The sequence below is a fragment of the Fragaria vesca genome, linkage group LG7, assembly GCF_000184155.1.
Source record: "Fragaria vesca subsp. vesca linkage group LG7, FraVesHawaii_1.0, whole genome shotgun sequence".
In the NCBI taxonomy this organism is placed as follows: Eukaryota; Viridiplantae; Streptophyta; class Magnoliopsida; order Rosales; family Rosaceae; genus Fragaria; species Fragaria vesca.
In genome coordinates this window covers 13649530-13667244 of record NC_020497.1, presented here as the reverse complement: position 1 = coordinate 13667244, position 17715 = coordinate 13649530, and the positions used below count along the sequence as shown (strand labels likewise).

The 17715-nt window shown below is 37.2% G+C and overlaps 1 protein-coding gene and 1 pseudogene across 2 annotated transcripts; both read right to left on the bottom strand.

Annotated features, from left to right (window-relative positions):
- Positions 1-2799: 2799 nt before the first annotated feature.
- On the bottom strand, positions 2800-13208 carry LOC101311414 (NAD-dependent malic enzyme 62 kDa isoform, mitochondrial-like). The gene is made up of 19 exons (XM_004307230.1): positions 12947-13208; positions 12777-12873; positions 12456-12574; positions 11562-11729; positions 10624-10752; positions 9647-9707; positions 8608-8711; positions 8402-8485; positions 7982-8088; positions 7215-7326; positions 6585-6698; positions 6256-6321; positions 5785-5857; positions 5598-5684; positions 4902-4956; positions 4736-4807; positions 4018-4080; positions 3779-3893; positions 2800-3058 (listed from the first exon to the last, which is right to left on the bottom strand). The coding sequence occupies exons 1-19, from the start codon at positions 13130-13132 to the stop codon at positions 2984-2986; spliced, it is 1887 nt and encodes a 628-aa protein (XP_004307278.1). The 5' UTR covers positions 13133-13208; the 3' UTR covers positions 2800-2983.
- Positions 13209-14357: 1149 nt separating this feature from the next.
- Positions 14358-16341, bottom strand: LOC101296819 (annotated as a pseudogene). Its single transcript, XR_185350.1, has 3 exons — positions 14991-16341; positions 14527-14706; positions 14358-14415 (listed from the first exon to the last, which is right to left on the bottom strand). The product of XR_185350.1 is annotated as an uncharacterized LOC101296819 (transcript).
- Between the last annotated feature and the right edge of the window lie 1374 nt (positions 16342-17715).

Sequence of the window (17715 nt, the reverse complement as noted above, 5' to 3'; positions counted from 1 at the left end):
AAAACACAATAAAATTGTTATGGTCAAAGAAATCTCCTACTATAAACTTGGAGTAAACCAGCAGATCCCATGCTTTCCCAGACACTGGTAGGGAATTTCCGACTTGCTCAATTCTTCCACTGCTAAGGTAGAACACACCTACCGTCTCATCATTTGAAACACAAACGCAATTCCCTTCAAACGCAGCCGAGGCAAGCGACAGGGATCCAAATTCTGCAAAAAATACTACATGGTTCCCCAAATGTTGTACCTCAAGGAAATTGTTATTCGCATCATCCAGCTTGTATACTATAATCCTTATCACTTCCCTCTTGACATAACTTTGGATTTTATGGATCAACAGAACTTCATTCTTCATGGTTGATTCTATAGCTATCAACTGTGGTTCCCATTGCCACGTTAATGTAGTTTGTATAGGGGGCGGCCCTCTAACATGTACTAACTTCACTTCCACCTTGTTACCTCCAAACATATTGGCTCGAGCTGCAGCATCAAGATCGTTATTTTGACCTCTTAAAACTAAGGCATATAGCTTACCAGAAGAAGAAAACAGTATATCCAAGAGCCTTGGCGCATCCGCGGAATCCTCAAAGTACTCCAAGACTTTACTCCATCTTTTCTCTCCAGGTCTGCAAACAGCCAATATACGATTCCTAAAAATTGCTGCTACCATACAATGCTCTCGGAGGTCGATAACGCAACTACATTACAGAAATCTCCATGACTTGTGCGGTTAAGTGTCCCTCCAACTCTTTGAGAGCTCCAAAGTGTGGAAAAACACTTGTGAAAGATGGAAGTTTGTGTAGGGCACCAGAAATAGGGTTTAGTAGAAACACCTTAGAGTATGTGCCCTTGACCATAATCAACCAATCTTTGGAAGACCCCTGAACCCATCCTGCCCCAAATGCCCTAGGCAGCATCAGTTTGTGAACTTTGTTGTCAGAGAGGCTGAAAAACATTATGTAGTCGTAATTGCTGAAACTGTTGAAATCAGGTGGAGTCGATAGTATTAGCCATGGCAGTTCAGTCGGGGAGCTACGAATGTCTCTTCGCATAGAAACTGACCTCCAAGACTGGCACACCATTCTGAACTGTAACCGATCCCATAGACTCACACGCTGTAGAATCTGCTCCATCATGTCGTCCGGTGGTGTCTGCCATCGGCCGCCATCGATCGTATTCTTCTTCTGCATCATGCTGCCGTTATCGATCAGTATATTGCTCAGTCTCCGTTGTGCGGTAGTGGTCGTTTTAATTATATCTCCACTTCCAATGAAAAGCTGAAAACCCTAAACCTAATTCTCTACGTACGTATTTAAAGCCCACTATTTTTCTGATGGAACCACTTCCTATGATATTCTGTATTATATGTAGTAGCAGTGGTCTTCTACTCAAACCCCATTCGGCCCAAATAGGTAGTTATCCAAGTAGTTATTCTCTACAACTGTAGGTTATATAATAAATGTTGTAAACTTCTCTTATTCACACAAGAGATAGAATTTTCCTAAGAATTGATGCAGCTTATGAAGATGCAAAAACGCAAAGAAGCTGAAGTAGGTTGTGAGGTTGTCGCCAACTGCAAACGCCCTGGGAATGCTGCATCTTCAAAAGCTCCACATGCAATGGAATGGACCTTATCCTTGCTCCTGCATCTATACAGTTCCAAAGCACTACTCACGGTCCGCATTTGGATCAAAGATGATGAAGTTATAGAGTGAGAGCATCGACAGTTATTTGCACGATCAGAATCTTATATGAAGCTATATGGGGCACTGGACCGACATCAATTATGTACAGTTTTTTGCTTTCATTGAATATATCAGTTTTGTTCTGTCAAAAACAAATGTTTAGCTTATTCCCTATGTGTATTTCTATAATCACTGACCCCTGCACGGTCTCATGCTCCTCAAAAGGTACTCTCCTTCTCATGCGTCCTACGGCTCAGGGGTCGAGTGGGTTTGGAACAGCAAATAGGCTAATCATGCGGCAGAGGCTTTATGTAAACTTATTGAGGAAGCGACATCCAGCTTGGGTTTGAGACTTTGAGCCTTCGCTAGAGATAGAAAATTGGAGAGCAATGAAAGCCTAGTCAAAACAAATGAAGTGCACATTTTCCTTCAATTTTTCCTTTTTGCAATTTCATTAAAAATAGTAAGGATGAGGCAGAAGAAGGTTCAAGAGTTGAGGTATCTGAGTTCAGACTAGAGTTCAGACTGTTGGTGTTTGTTGCTGAAGCTTGAAAAGAAGGCAAGCAGATGGTACCAGCAACATCAGAAGCTCATGTTCCTATGGATAGAGCCTATATTGGCTTACCTACTTCTCATGGGAATCGTACTATCCCTCCATCAAACTAGTTTGAAAACATGGGATTACATTAGTACCGACTCTTTCTGCAGAATGCGCCTATGGACCAGGTCATTATGTACACAATGAACATACATTTTCTCTTGAAAAAAATAAAAATAAAAAAGAGAGAGAGAGAGAGATTAAGAATTTCTATGCAGGCAAAATATAGAAGCAGAATATTCCAAAAGTAGCAGAATTGGCATCTTGAGGACTGATAAACCACACTTTACAGGTAGAGAATTCAAACAAAGAATTCCTGGGTAATACTAAAATGGTAATGAAGATACCAAAGACCCATCCACTCGTGACCATAAAATGCAGCGCAGAAATGCTTCAACTTTCAGAATCACATCACAAACCACAAGGCAAGATGCTGTCATTGGGATAAGAAAGTATCTCACCACAGCTAATTCAGTATGAACAAATTACTAGTGTGTCGACGTTTATAAGTATCACCTAAAAGTTTCTGGCTGATTTATTTTATATATAAATTTTATGGCAAAAGAACCACAATGACATAATAGAAAGTTATATGATACATGCTCAACCTGAGCAACATGATAAAATGTGTATAACTTGACCAAAAGAATGGATACATACAGCAACTATCATTATGTTCTCCTCAGAGGATGGCTGATCATTGATTTTTGTAAACTAGTGTGGAGTATTCTGGACACCACATGTTGTTCAGCACATATTCTTCCATTTCTTCCTGTAATACACAATAAAATCAATGACTTACTCTATTACTAATCCAAAATGAAGAATTATCTAATGGGAATATCCACAAGGATAGATAACAACTGCACAGAAATACATCAGAATAAAAGCTTATTAAAAATATATTTTATAACATACAGATTTTACTTGCTGCTTCCAATATATGCATTTATCATACTTTGTACGTGACCCAAATAGATTAGAAACTAGCATCTTAATAGTAATAACTCCTTACCCCAACTCCTGTTCTGAAACTTGAAATTCTTTGAGATTAGTATTTGTATTATAAGTCCATTTGTGATCTTCTTTTCTGACCTCACTTCCCGCAAGAAATATTCCTAGTATAATTCAGTTTAATGTGGAAAAGCTTTAATGTGGATGTTAAATCTCCTTTCACTTGAATTGCAACTTGGATTTGATGGGTATAGTAGTGAAAAATCTTCTTTCATTATCTTCTCTCTGAGCAAACAATAAATTGTTCTTTTTGTTTCAATCAATCATGAATCTGCTATTCTCTTTGGACTGATGATTGCATAAACCCCAAGACCGACTCTCTTGCCAAGTGTCATGGCATGCATGAGTAAACTTTCATTTTAAGGTTGAAAAAGAAAAGGTTATACTTAGACTGGCTTCAATGACATTTGACACTGTACAGTGTAGGAGTATTGGATTGGATTGGGAAACTTGGTCAATGATGCTGAAGTGTATATACCTGGTTAAGTTTCCGGAGCTCTCGGGCATCCATTTCACGGTACCCTTCTGCTAGATCCTCAACTATGGCTTCTTTTATTACAGCAATAGCCACCTCCTTTGTTATATCTCGTATGCTGCAAATATGAATCAGATCAGTTCAATGACATGAACAGTACCTCAAGTATAAATCCTTTCATTTCAAAAAAGGATATATAAAGAGGAAAGGAACACAAGAAATAACGGCAATTGAATCTGTACCTAGATATTGAAGGGTATATAATCCCTTTGAGAACCTCCTCGTCAGTCATATATGCAGCTAGACTGTAGTTTTCAATTGACTGTCAGAACTCAGAAGAACCTCAAGCATAGTCTATCTTGTATATAACTCAACTCAACAATGCATATGACAATAAATGAAGGAAAAAGATATACTTTTATTATTGTGATTCCCCACTTTGAATTTAACATCACAGGGATAAAATTATTCCTCAAAAGATTTAATGATAAGAAGCAAGTAAAGTTGTTCTTCGCTCTTAAAACTTTGACATTCTCTGCACTTACATCCAGTTACCAACGTATCTTTTGAAAGTCCCTCTGGTCTAAATATAATTGCTGTATGAGATAGTTTATCCTTTCAATTGGTCCAATTACACTTCCCATATAGATACAGGTGTTACAATTACTTTGTGATAATGCTAAGCATATAACTTTTTAATTAATATGTATTCATCTCTTATTCTCAAGGAGATTTTTTTATTTCAAGAGATTAACCATGGCCCTCTCCAATTGTTATCCACACTGTTAACCAAGTAATTTATTTTGAGTTTAACAAACTCAGTGATGATAACTCAAATATAGTTCAAGAAAATGTCTGCAATGCACAGGTTTGAAATTCAAATCTAAGTTCAGCTTGGACTGTTAAAAGGTCATGCAGTAAAAGGTTATCATAAGACTGATAAGATTGTATGAGAAATACCACTCTGCTGCTGCCTGTAGCATGCCATCAGAGATAATTCTGGAGCCCGATAAGAGAGTGCCAAGTCCAATACTGCACGAAGAGAAAAAAAAATTAGAAATTAGAAAAACAAGATAATTAAACATTTGAATCCTATTAAAAGATTGAAGTGAAAAAGAAGACTAACCCTGGGAAAAGGTACATGTTGTTACCCTGGTTACAATGCCCAATATGGCCATTACCTATGAAAAATAAAAATCAAATTAGTAAAAAGTTTATGTAGTGCATTTCTTAACAAAATCAAATATGTCTATCTTCTTTATTTGAGGGATCATAGCTGGGGCCTTCATGAACCATAGAATCTTTAGAAGATAGGAAACTCTAGCAAATAGCTAGGTAGGTACCATAAGGGGTTTGAAACCAGACCAAGAGCCTGATCGGTCCTCCTATCCTATTAAACATAAACATAATTGGCTATTCATATATATAAACAGCGCTAAAAGAAATCTTCTTCTATCACTAGAAAGTAAGTCTTTCTCTGTTTCTCTTTTAACTAATACGAGAATGGTCAATGGGCAGGTTAAGCTCATAAAGGTGGTAAAGCACACAACCAATATTCAAGATTACATTTTGCTTTCTTCTATCTGCTACTAGAAAAGAGGTCAGCGCTTTTTTCTTCATTTGTTTAGAGACAAAACAGACAGCCTATGCATATCAGCACCACAATGATAACAAGTTCTATCCACTAGGAGTTATGAGTTCAATAGTTATGAGGAGCCAGAACCACAATGATAACAAGTTCTACATATGGAGATGCATCTCATTATAATGCAAACCAATATATCAAAGTCAACACAGACCATATATTTGTCTAAACACATACCAAGATCTACATCATTGAATGGACTTCCACTTGCAAAAACAACATTCTCCCCCACAACAGAGAATGCATCTTCAGCAGTGCACTCAGCTAGCAAAGTAAATTAGCATAGGTCAATGTCATGAACTCATCTGAATTCCATTCCAATTTTGCTTCCAACCAAACAAAAACAAAAAATATAAAAGCTTACCATTTTTTGTTGGATTTGACATCGCAAAGATGGCAGGTCTAGTTGAAGTCGAACCTCTAAGGGCCTCTAACACCTAAAATAATATATGCTTGACATCAATTTCACAAAAAGAAGTACCTACGCCTACCAAAATACCAAAATAGAGGGGCCGCGGGGAGAGGGAGAGATGGAGAGAACTTTATGAATTTTCTAACAAAAACCATTCTTTATCATGAGTGAAGCTTAATATATAAAAGCAAACTATTCTTCTACTCAAATAAAACACCTGACAGTATTAAATGGAGTTTACAGTGAATTTTACCTTAGTGTATTATAAAAAACTTACAAACATCCAATCTTATACATGAACAAGGACAACATATATACTCATCTTGTCCTAACCAATAGTTTCACTTTGTATAATTGTGCCATGTAATCTTTAGTAAACCTCAGAGAATACCAGTTTATTTAGAGAATGCATTATAAATATACCTCTTTCGAGAACAATCCTCCGACTGCAGAAAGTCCAAGAAGCACATCAGGCTTAATTTGTTGAACCTGGATTAGAAAATTACAATGACAAAATCATTAGTGCGGTGAAAAATGACAAGATGTGATGGAGGTGTGGGGGAATCCAGTTGGTAAAGGCTAGGTCAGGGTTCTGTCCCCTCCAATAACATGTGGAATAAGACAACTGACCACTTAAGTGGTTGTATATGAGTTCAGTTAAATTCAAGACTTGATCTTTAGTAAGTCCCACAGTGTTGAACATGCGATCTTGTATGCAGAAGAGGATGAAATTACTTATGCTAATCACATACCACTTCCACAAGACTTGCACCTTCCCTCAATCCTTGACGGTGAATTTCTTTGGCTTTCCTTGCAAATGGAAGAGCATCAGGATCAATATTTTCACGTTCGTCTGTGATCAGACCCTGCAGACACAACAGCCAGCTTAACTATCCTGCTGGCTAATAGTGAAGCACCGCAAAAGAGCAATGTGAAAAATTCCTTCAGTATCAAGATTCACTATTTTGAATATAAAAAGCCATCTGGCCACTATTAGGTTATATGACCAAACCAAGCTACAAACAGAAGTCCAATTACTTTACATTTCCACATCCCTATATTAAGGTCTGAAAATATGCAACTGATAGAACGGGGATAAATTTAATAATTCCTTCTTTAGTCTTTTCTATTGTTTGTCTGAAGTCTACCATAGTCACGTATCTCACATCCCAAAGTATGATAATAGTTCCACATTCTTTAATCACTACTTAAATAATGATATATGCATTTCTTGGAAAAAGATATTTATACAAGGAGTAACAAACTAAGTAAGAAGTCGCTAAGAAAAGCTGGTCACTAGAACTATTTCATCCAAGACTGAAGAGATATCTGACTTAAGAGTGGAGAGCATATGTGTTCTGGGGGGTTGCTTTAGCACTCACATTTGCATCGACCACCCAAAATTGTCTGCCTGCACTCTCAAATGCATGTTCATTATTTCCTAACATCCTTGCCATTGTTTTCCGTGCAGCATTCAGAACGCCTAATCCTGCACTGCAGCAGTACAAATATTATGCAATGAGAGTTTCATAGTTAATCCTTTCTGCAGTATATGCATGCATAAAAGCAGTTGTGAGAAACTCACTAAATATTAAACATATCTCTGACTAAATTAAAAAAAACGAAAACGTAACCCTAAATATCCTGACAGACTAAATTAAAGTGAAAGACACGTGTTTGAGCTGTTGGTGCAACTTTTCATCAGCAATTAATTCAATCAGATAACTAATGTAGACTAAAATATAGTCTTATTTTTCTTCTCAGGGAGGAAAAAAAAAATGTGAAACATTTCATACGTAGATTAAAAGGACAAAATATTCAAGTTCAGAACGATAGAAGGACAGCAACCTCACAACACATGTGGTATACGTAGACCATAAGGTGTTGTCATGTACATCACGGTACTTCAAAGACATTATTCATTGACATCATGTATTTTAGTCTATCAATTACATAATAAATCATCATCGAAGCACCTTAAAGTGTCATCATGTCAAAAAACTAAGTGATAAGTTCACTGACACCATCAATTAAGTCTAACTTCACAGATACATCTAATTATTACCACTCCATCAAAGTAACCTAAGACCATTATTGTGTTCCCCTCCTTTATTGTTCAAAAGTGAACATTATAAAGATAAGTACTAACCTTCCAGCACCTGCAACAACAATCTTTTGTTTGGGGAAATCAATCATTTGCCTCCCTTGTGCCCTCACAGCTCCTAAAAGCCCAGCAATTGCAACTCCTGCTGTACCCTGAAAGAAGAATTAACTGCACATTATAGTGATATACAAATCAGAAGAACAACTTTATTTCCACCAATCAAAGCCTAAGACAGGCACTCAAATAAGAAAGCCCAAGGAGATGAAAATAAACAAAGCTTGGCTATCAAGTGTACATCATAAAATGTCCATAGAAAGTCCTTTATTTAGGACCTGTATGTCATTATATCCTCATGCATTGAGAAACTTGGCAGCAAGACCATCCAATAGATTATAGTACAAGGCAACGTCAACTTCTAATAAAGACATTCAGATGCTATCCAATTAATCAGAAGAAGTAAATTACCTGAACATCATCATTAAACATTCTAAAAGTATTTCTGTAACGCTGTAACAACTGAAAGGCCCACTTGCTTTGAAAATCTTCAAACTGGACAAAAATGTAATGTAAGTATTTCTAAAAGAAAAGGGGGGTGGGGGAGAAAGTAAAAAGGGAATTGATGGATTCCATCTTCTAGTTACCAAGTAAACATGTATAACAATTCAAACTACCTGCACAATTACATGCGGCCAACGAGTAAAAACTGCTTCCATGAATTCATCGATGACAGCAAGATACTCATCACCATCAAGACGATGTCTTTGCAATCCCAAATCTAGAATATAGAATAGAATGGTTATTGAGCTCTGGTGATCAGATCAACTAAAAACATACGTACATGAAGGAAATGTTACATGAAGTCTAAAATTAGCGATGCCATGGGTACACAAAGAAGTGACCTTATACATAGAACTCGAAAGAAAAAGTTTAAAGGCGTATTATACAGACAGAAAGGCAAGAAATCATCAAACATTACAATTATGTTTTTGACGTAATTGGTTATCAAGCATAGATTTTTTGTCTTTCCTTTGACCAGTGGTATTAAACTTTCTTCTTCTTTTTTCTTTCCTTTTGCTTCTATAGCTAAGCGCCACAGATGGTTTGTTCAATCAGAATATGAATTCTAATTATATGAGCGATTGTAAATCAAATAGTATCATACTGGAAACTGTAGCATATTGGGTTAGATTCTGTATGTTCTCATTTCCACAACTGTAATAGGTTCATGTTTTACAGGGGTGCAGCACTATCTTTCTTAACTTCACCTTCTTATGATGATCATAGCATTAAAAGGCTCATTCATCACTCAATAATGCATAGGTAAAGTTTATAAGAGCAACCAAACTGGCAAATATAACTGTCATCAAATGATGGTGAAACACCAATAAGTACAATAATGAGATAAAGCAGGAGCTTATTGCAAATGGAGGCATGAAAGATGAAGAGATTTCTTTTCCTAAAAAATCAGCAATATAAGTTACTTTGAGTGCCTATTCTGTTGTCATGTACCTGCCCATATTTTCATACCCTTTGTATAATAGCTGTTCTCTGAAATGACTTAATCACCTTTTATAATTCTTCTGATAAATAAATAAATATTAACAAATGCAATACGTAACTGTAAATATAATATTTTCAGCTAAAACTATAGCACCATTTTTACAATGTGGTGCTAGTACAAAATATCTGACTAGATGAGGAAACACTTACATAAGGGGTCTTTTAGCAGCTTTTCATTGTCGGTTCCAACATCAATCATCACAGGTAGTACCTATATTGTGTGGAACATTAATGGTGAGTATGCTGTTTGGAAGGAATAAACATGAAGCTTCACCAAATGAAGTGATGAATATATAATGATCAAACAATGTAGAACCAGCGAAACCAATAAAGAACTAAAGCCACAGATATGAATGTCCTCACACTGGGGGAATCCCTTTTTTGGTCGTTTTAAGGGATTGCTTGTCGTACCCAGTTCCTGATCCCATTTGGGCAAGCCGACAGTTCGAGTTTGAGGTCTCTACACATAGATCATGTCCGCAAAAATCGAGCCGAGTTGGCAATCATTAAGGTACTTGGATCAAATATATGTACAAACCATATGTCCAATTCTGTTCAAGCATTCATGATCATTAATCCTTATGAAATGAGCGGTCATATTGGGCAGATTTGGTTTGTTCCTATATTACTATATTCAATACAAGTACCTTAATGACAGCCAGCTCAGTTCAGTTGTTGCAGATATGAAACATGGACCCCACAAAGTACCAAGAGGAGTGATCTCCTTGGATTTCTCATGCTATACATATTCTTTTTAAAGGAAGCGAGGCACCCATATCTTCTTTCCTAAAACGCTGTATGCCTATCTTTAAAAATCTCTAAACTTAGCACACTGCAAATGCAGAATTTGAACCAGTCCCACCCAAATTTGAACGCTATACACCAGAAGGATACCATACACTAGAGCAAGTTTATCAGATTGTTATACCAATAATTGTCCAACATACAAAGAAACTTTGATGAAGTTGGTCAGTTGATGCAAACATATATCACTAACAATCCTACTGGAAGGAATAAAATACTGTGTAGCACATTATGGATGCAAATGTTGAAAAACAAACACATCACGAACAAAATTACATAATGACACATGAGAAAAAAAGGAAGTGAAATGAGCAGTAGATTACCCTTTGAGGGTTTATTCCAGCAGCAGCGACATATAAATCCAGCTTCCCGATTGAGATTCCAATTCCTTGGACTCCAAGGTCTCCAAGACCCAAAATCCTACTCCCATCCGTAACAACAATCATATCAACCTGAAAACAAATTCCATGTTTGATCACATACTGACATATATTAAGCTGCACCCTTTTCTGAACAGCAACTATGAAATGCACATATGGTACTCACTTTTCATATCCCACACCTAAGGAGTCATTAAAATGTGAGGAAGGCAAACAAGGTTAACCTGTGTAATTTTTTTACCACCTTCAATATACTAATATAAAACATAAGTAAATAGATGAAATCTCCTGTTTCATACAAAATTTAAACTTGTAACATCTTCATTTCAAATATATATTGATCTCACAAAGATATTCTAGATGACCATAAAAGCCACGCCTCTCACTCTGAAATACTGTGTAGATTGTAACATTAAGTTTTGAAGGGAAAGAAAACAAAATGGTGCACTGAACTTCCACACAAGTCAACAACATACTGATATTTCACTAGATACACAAGTTTAACGCAGAGAAGATGGGAAAACAAACACCAGAAATGGAATATCTGATATTATAAATTGATCCACTATGAGATTGAGAAAAGTGTAATTTGAAGACAATAAATGTAGCAGTCTGTAAACTAAACTAAAATGGCCAATACTTCAGAGTAAGCTGGAGTGTCTTAGGATTCATAACCAGATGATTCTGAGTTCATCGGCAACAAGATCTATTTTCATTCAGGAAATTGAGAAGATAGTATTAAGAACAAAGAAAGTTACAAGCAAAGTGAACCATTATCCAATCCACCCAAAAAATAAAAAGAACAATGTCAAGTAGGCACCTGATGGTAGCTCTTTTAAAATATCCTACAATTGATTGAGCAATTGAAGAAGATTAAAAACCTGATCAGCTGGCCAATTATAAACCATAGACATCATTTCTCCACGATCTTCCGCACTGAAGTACATTCCCCTGGGTCTTCTAAACAGACCACTGTAATTCTGGCAGACAAGTCCAACAGTAGGAGTGTAGACTATAGGTGCATATTCCGCAATCTTGGCAATCAAAACCTGCAAAATTCAGAGATGAAAAATTATTATAAAATATGATTTATTAATAAATGAACATTTCAACCTACCCAAGCAGCATGGCAGGCAAAGAATGATATACGTGCAAGTATAACAGAGCTGATAACTTTTTGGACAACCTAAGCCAAAACAAGGAGAAATCGACCAGGCTGATTCTATTAATGGAAGAGACTTGGTCATAATAGAAGATTTAGTCGTGCACAGGTGGATCACTGTTGGCTGACTAGATTCTGGTGATGTTATCAATTTAAGGTTCTACATAGTACCGAGGATAATACGTTCTAACGACTTTCAAGCAACAAATTCTCCCTGTCTTCCACTCTTCCCATAGTCAATATTTTATGCATTTGTCTGTAGGTAATATGTCTAAAGATTTTCTATCTGACAATGGAAACAGAGACTAGAGTCACAACTCTCAAAAGTTAAAGCTCGAATTAATGGGATAATAGTTCACTTGTGAAAGATATATAATAACCTATGTTGTACCTAAGCCAAATACTTTGACTTAAAAGTACCTATGTCTTCACATGTTCTTGTAAAATAAAGAAGTTTTCCTATTATATGAGGCAGAGTGAGATCAAGACACACTATCTCCATTGGTAGCATGTATATCAAGCTACCATCTAGAGAAGACAAACGCAACATAACAATTTCATCTTGATTACACGCCTCAACATAGATTGATAAACACAGGAGTTTGTAGCTTACTTTATAATACATTGTTTCATTTCTGTCATGCAACCTGTTTAGTATCCGCCACATTGCCAGAGCATTTGGATCAGATGGTCCATCTCTTGCTTTATGTTCAAGTCTCTTCAGATCAGCCACTGTCAATTAATAAACTTCAATACTCTTAGCGGTGGAGTAATCAGTTGCTTTAAATGGCAACAAAATGTTCTAGGCAAAGAACATAAGTATGCTCTGGCAGACTAGCTTTATGTTTCGAACTATCAGATAAATTAGCAAATTCCTAATAAACGATACAGTTTCATATCACATGATTATAAAGCCTCGAGTTTAAAGACATACTGAAGCGTTCGATTTGCTGGTCCGACGTCATGACATTTGGAGGGAGAAGTCCGCGGAGATCAAGACGATCGCGCTCTGTGATGGAAAACGACGTCCCCTAGGGCAAAATCATCCAAATATATTAATCAACCAAACAACACAAACAAAAAGCGAAACACAAATCAAAATACCTTGTTGAACCAAGGGTCGTGGAGGATGTCGAGGCTGCGCTTGTGGACGATGACGGGGCGGTGGCCCTCGATGGCGGTGAAGGATCTGTACTGCGACAGCAGGGGATTGCTGCCCGCTCGGACTCTGTTCTTCAGCTTCTTGATCAGAGACGAGGACAGCCTCATCGGAGAGGTGAAATGCGACATGTCGTCGAAACAAAGAAGATGAATCAATCAGTGCGATGATGCATCTGAGTGCAGAGACTGACGGGGGACTTTTTTGTTTGGTTGATTTTGGAAGAAAAGGTAAAGGGAAAAGGCCAAAGGGGCTTTCGGTTAGTTTTGGGGCAGCGAGAGACCAAAATGGAAAGGAGGACCCTTGGGGGACAGTAAATTCTTTTCATTTTTGTAAAAGTCGTGTGTTGATTTTACATTTTTACCCACAGGTCAACGTTGTTGTGGACGGTGGGGACCACCTGACGGGTATGGCATCTTAATGCGTCCACGAGCCAAGTGGCCTGGCTTTAGGCCATCACTCCTAACCTAGAAAATCACCTAATCTTTCTAAATTTTTACAAGATGATGATACGTGGCTTTCATCACATCCAATGGCCAAAATCTTCTTAAGTAACTACTTTACGAAAATACCTATCTTTTCTCTCTTTTCCCTCTTCGGTTCTTCTCTTGTTCAACTAACCAAACTCTGCAAAATCTAATTAAATCAATGAACTTTATCCAAAATTAGCAATACGCATATACTTAATTGGTTCATCATAACATTCAGATCTGTTTATCTCTTTTCACCTTCCTCTAGCCATCTCTCTTTGTGACCCAGTGAAGCTTATATACTGGGATGGAAGGGAAGCGACGATAGAGACGACGTCATTTTCATTTCACTGTAATTCCTCTGTTGCTGGGTGATGATTGAGTTTAAGAATGGGGATTTGCCTTCTGGTTTTCTTCAAGGGAATGAGATGGGCGGAGGGAGGTGATGCGAGACTCGAAGAAGAAGCTGGGTGCCCAAAGTGGAAGCGCAAGTGTGGAATGTGGAGAGCAAAGTGAAGTCCAGAAGCATATTAGTTTTGGGTTGAATCTAACTAGCTTCTTGAGAAGATAACCGGAAGAAAAATGGTTGTATGGGTGGAGGCCTGCTCACATGCGGCGGGAGTTTTTTACGGGACAAAACGGGATAGGTTGGTTATAGTCTTTTTACCTGACTTAAATGACTTCAATAAGTATTCCTTCATTATGATCGGTTACTTCCTCGTTTCCAATTTAGCTTGACCATCTGCCTCATTTTCCTGATTTCTATGATCATTGTCCATCTAACTACCAAAATCATTAACTGCATCCTTATGTCTTTCAACCCCTAAAGATGTAGCATGTAATCACTATCAGAAGAACAAATAAACAACAAAACCTCTGAATTAGATTAAAGGCCAATATTTCCCATACCAGAACCATTATATCTGTAAGCAAGCAGGCCAATCCTGTGAAAAAATATATATGCTTGCCAAGGCGCATCTCCATGTCGAGATGACTCTTCTTTTAAGGCACGAGCTATAATTCATCATTCTCCACAATAAAAGGCTTCACATAACCTTACTCTAACAGATTCTACTTGATTAGAGTCCTGGCCATATTGACTGACAGTACTATGAAAAGAATTGACAAAAGACTGCAATCCAAGAGCTGACAGAGGACCCCAGTAAACAGCATCCTGATCAACGTACTTGTATAGTATAACATTCCAGAATAGCCCCTCTGCTCCTACCTGGTACCTAGTAAAGGGTATAGCCATATTCTCAGTAACTATATTGCAATTGATTAGTCTAGGTTCATAAACATTAAAACTTCCATGTCAAATTTCAATCAGAACTCCAAAATTCAATATTAATGGGGAACAAAGATTCAAATTTAAATAACGTCTTATTCTTCCCCTCTTTAAAAGAAAATCATATTCATTGCTAAAACAGATAAGTGGTTGTCATTGAGATTCATCCTATGCTATAGACCTTGCAATATTAAATTCCAATGAACAGCATATCTAAGGAAAAGTAGTTACTGAGAACACTCTCCATCTCTATTGTCTACATTCTCAGACTCCAAATCCAAGTCCACCTTCGTATTCTCTCCACCTCCTCTGCCCTCATGTTTATGTTCCAAATCCAAATCCAGCTCCATATTTCCACCACCAGCTAAACGACCATTCACTCTCCTATTCTTTAAGATCACTGCCGACTCCCTCATCAACCTAATATACTTCTTTCTCACTGCCAACAGTGGATGCTTCTCAATAGCAGACTCGTCACAGTAAGCCTCTTTAAGAATTGCCGTACAAGTCTTGTTCTTATGAGACAAATAGAAAATCTCGGGATGTCTCTCACATGCTCTGTGCACTTTCTGTGGAAGTCCCATATACTTCTTAAGACAAAAGAGCTTCTTCCTCTCTGCTGAATGCTCAACAAACAGACTAAGCAACTCATGAAGAAGCCCCACAACTCGTTTCTCACATTCATCAGAATCCGGCTGCAAGTGTGAAGAATCCTCATAAGGTGAAACATAGGGAAGTTTCTGAAACTCCTCTAACCAATCTTTAATCTTGTGTCTCAACCTCAGACCCTTGGAAGGGAAACACGGAAACTCAACAGCCTCCATTGAGCCTCCAGAATACACCCATTTTTCATTGCATTCCTTTGCACCACAGACAAGACCTTTTCACCACTGTCAACAGCTAATCCCTCTAACCCATCTTCCATCGTCACAAACTGAAAAGACCGATCCAGATTATTTTCCGTGTAATGCAAAAAATCATCAGGCAAACCCAAATACCACTCCATCCCCTGAATAATTTTCAAAGGCAAAACCTTCTCTTTACTCATCAAGATCAACTTTTTCAGCCTATCCCTCAAATCCTCCCTACAATCCTCATAAACCCTCTTCTCCTCCCTATCAATCTCAGCTGCTTCTGGGGTCAATTTAAACCAGGGATAATTGTATTCCCCAGAAAACTCCTCAAAAATTGATGGGTATCTCCTCAAAAACTTGGCAACCTTCATGGGTACATCTAATGCAAAACCCTTTTTGGACACTCGATAGATTGGGATACACCCATTGGGATCCTCAGTAATGCAGTTCTTGAGGTTTATGATGGGTTTAAGCACTATGGACTTGTCAATGTGCTCAATGGTGTCAAAGTACGAGTCTTTCTTCCATTTCATGTAGACATTAACATAGTTGGATTTCTGGGTGTAAATGTAAGCAGGGTTTTGGGGTTGGTACAAACAAGAAAAGATAGGATTTTGATAGGGGAAGAGTAGCTTTCTGAGGGTTTTAGAAGTGGCTTTGTGCAGTAACATTATAGGGTTTTAGGAGGAATCGAAGAGATAAATATATGGGGGATTTGGAAAAGTTAGGGGTTGAGGAGTACCTGATAAGAAGGAGAGATGTGGCTACAGCAATGGCATGGATTCTGTGGGAACGGCTGCTGTGTACGCAGTACTCCGAGTACAAACTTTTACTTTTGACTAGAAAGATGCCCGCGCGTTGCAGCGGGACTTTGGCATATTTCTTCTTGTGATAGCTCCAATTCAAGGAACTAAAAATATACTTGAGCTTGTTAATCGTTTAGTACGTGCCAAGGCTACTGTTAAAGAAGCATTCAGCAATATCTGGTGTTGATATCTGCAAATTGAGAAAGTAACTATGAGATGTTTGTTTCAATAAAAAACAACAGACATAAAGAACATGATCAAAACATGGAGGGTAGTGGACATGTCAATTTCAGATAGAAAGTAATCTCATACGATATGAAAACAGGAGCAAGACATTAGGTCTGATTATGATCATATGATCATATGAATAGAAGCTGCAAAAGAGGAAACTGACCAGAAAAATTTACTAAAAAGAACAAAGACTACATATCAAAATCTATTAGCAACAGACTACACAATTTTCATTAAACTACTGTGTCCGTACTTACATAATGTAAATGGTAAAGAAGTAAAGTCAAAATGTTAATGGTTGAAGGTGATTAAAATTTTATTAAGACTATACCCTTTAAAATTCAATAAAAAGCTAAATGCTGGGAATTTCTTCTCACATCAATGTTTATGATATATATTGTCTAGTGCAAACACAAAGCAAGTAAAATCTTTACTTAAAAAGCTGTGCACTTAGTTGATGAACATAATTGAGTGCAGGTAATTATAAGCATCTATGCATATGCAATGAAGAAAGATTGTAATAGAATAGAATGTTTCTATTACCTGTTGATTAACTGCTTTGTATTTCCAACACTCTTTTAGTGAACCAACTGAATAGAAGCTGCAAAAGAGGGAAACTGATCAGAAAAATTTACTGAAAAGAATAAACAGATACAACAACATCAAAGTCTATTAGAACAAACAGTTCTAAAACTTCTGACATTGAGTATTGATGATGCTAAACCATACACATAAGTAAATCAAACAGTAGGTGGCTAGTTGAAAATGCTAGTTTAGGTCTATGAAAAGCCAAAAACTTCACCATATTTTATTGCATAAAAAGAAAACGACATGTGAGTGAAGTTATGAATGATGATCTCTTTTAGTGACGCATGAATTGATTTAGCCTGTTCGGATTGCAATGAACAGAGGTGTCTTGATCAGGGATTCTGTCATATATATGTGCCTTTTTTGGTATGGTGGGAATGTCATTCGGATCAAATGGCTCAACTGCATCTTCATCATGCTTATCTTCAACAATCATATTATGCAAGATAATGCACGTCATCATGATGAACTGAAGAT

Bases quoted from the DNA above. Each gene is read 5' to 3' on its own strand.
- LOC101311414 (XM_004307230.1), bottom strand. From the start codon at position 13,132: ATGTCGCATTTCACCTCTCCGATGAGGCTGTCCTCGTCTCTGATCAAG. The intron at 4,957-5,597 runs GTATGTGTTTAG...TATTTTTCATAG, and splicing joins ATTCAATGATGTAGATCTTG to GTAATGGCCATATTGGGCAT. The intron at 4,081-4,735 runs GTATTTCTCATA...TGAAAACTACAG, and splicing joins CTACAGGCAGCAGCAGAGTG to TCTAGCTGCATATATGACTG.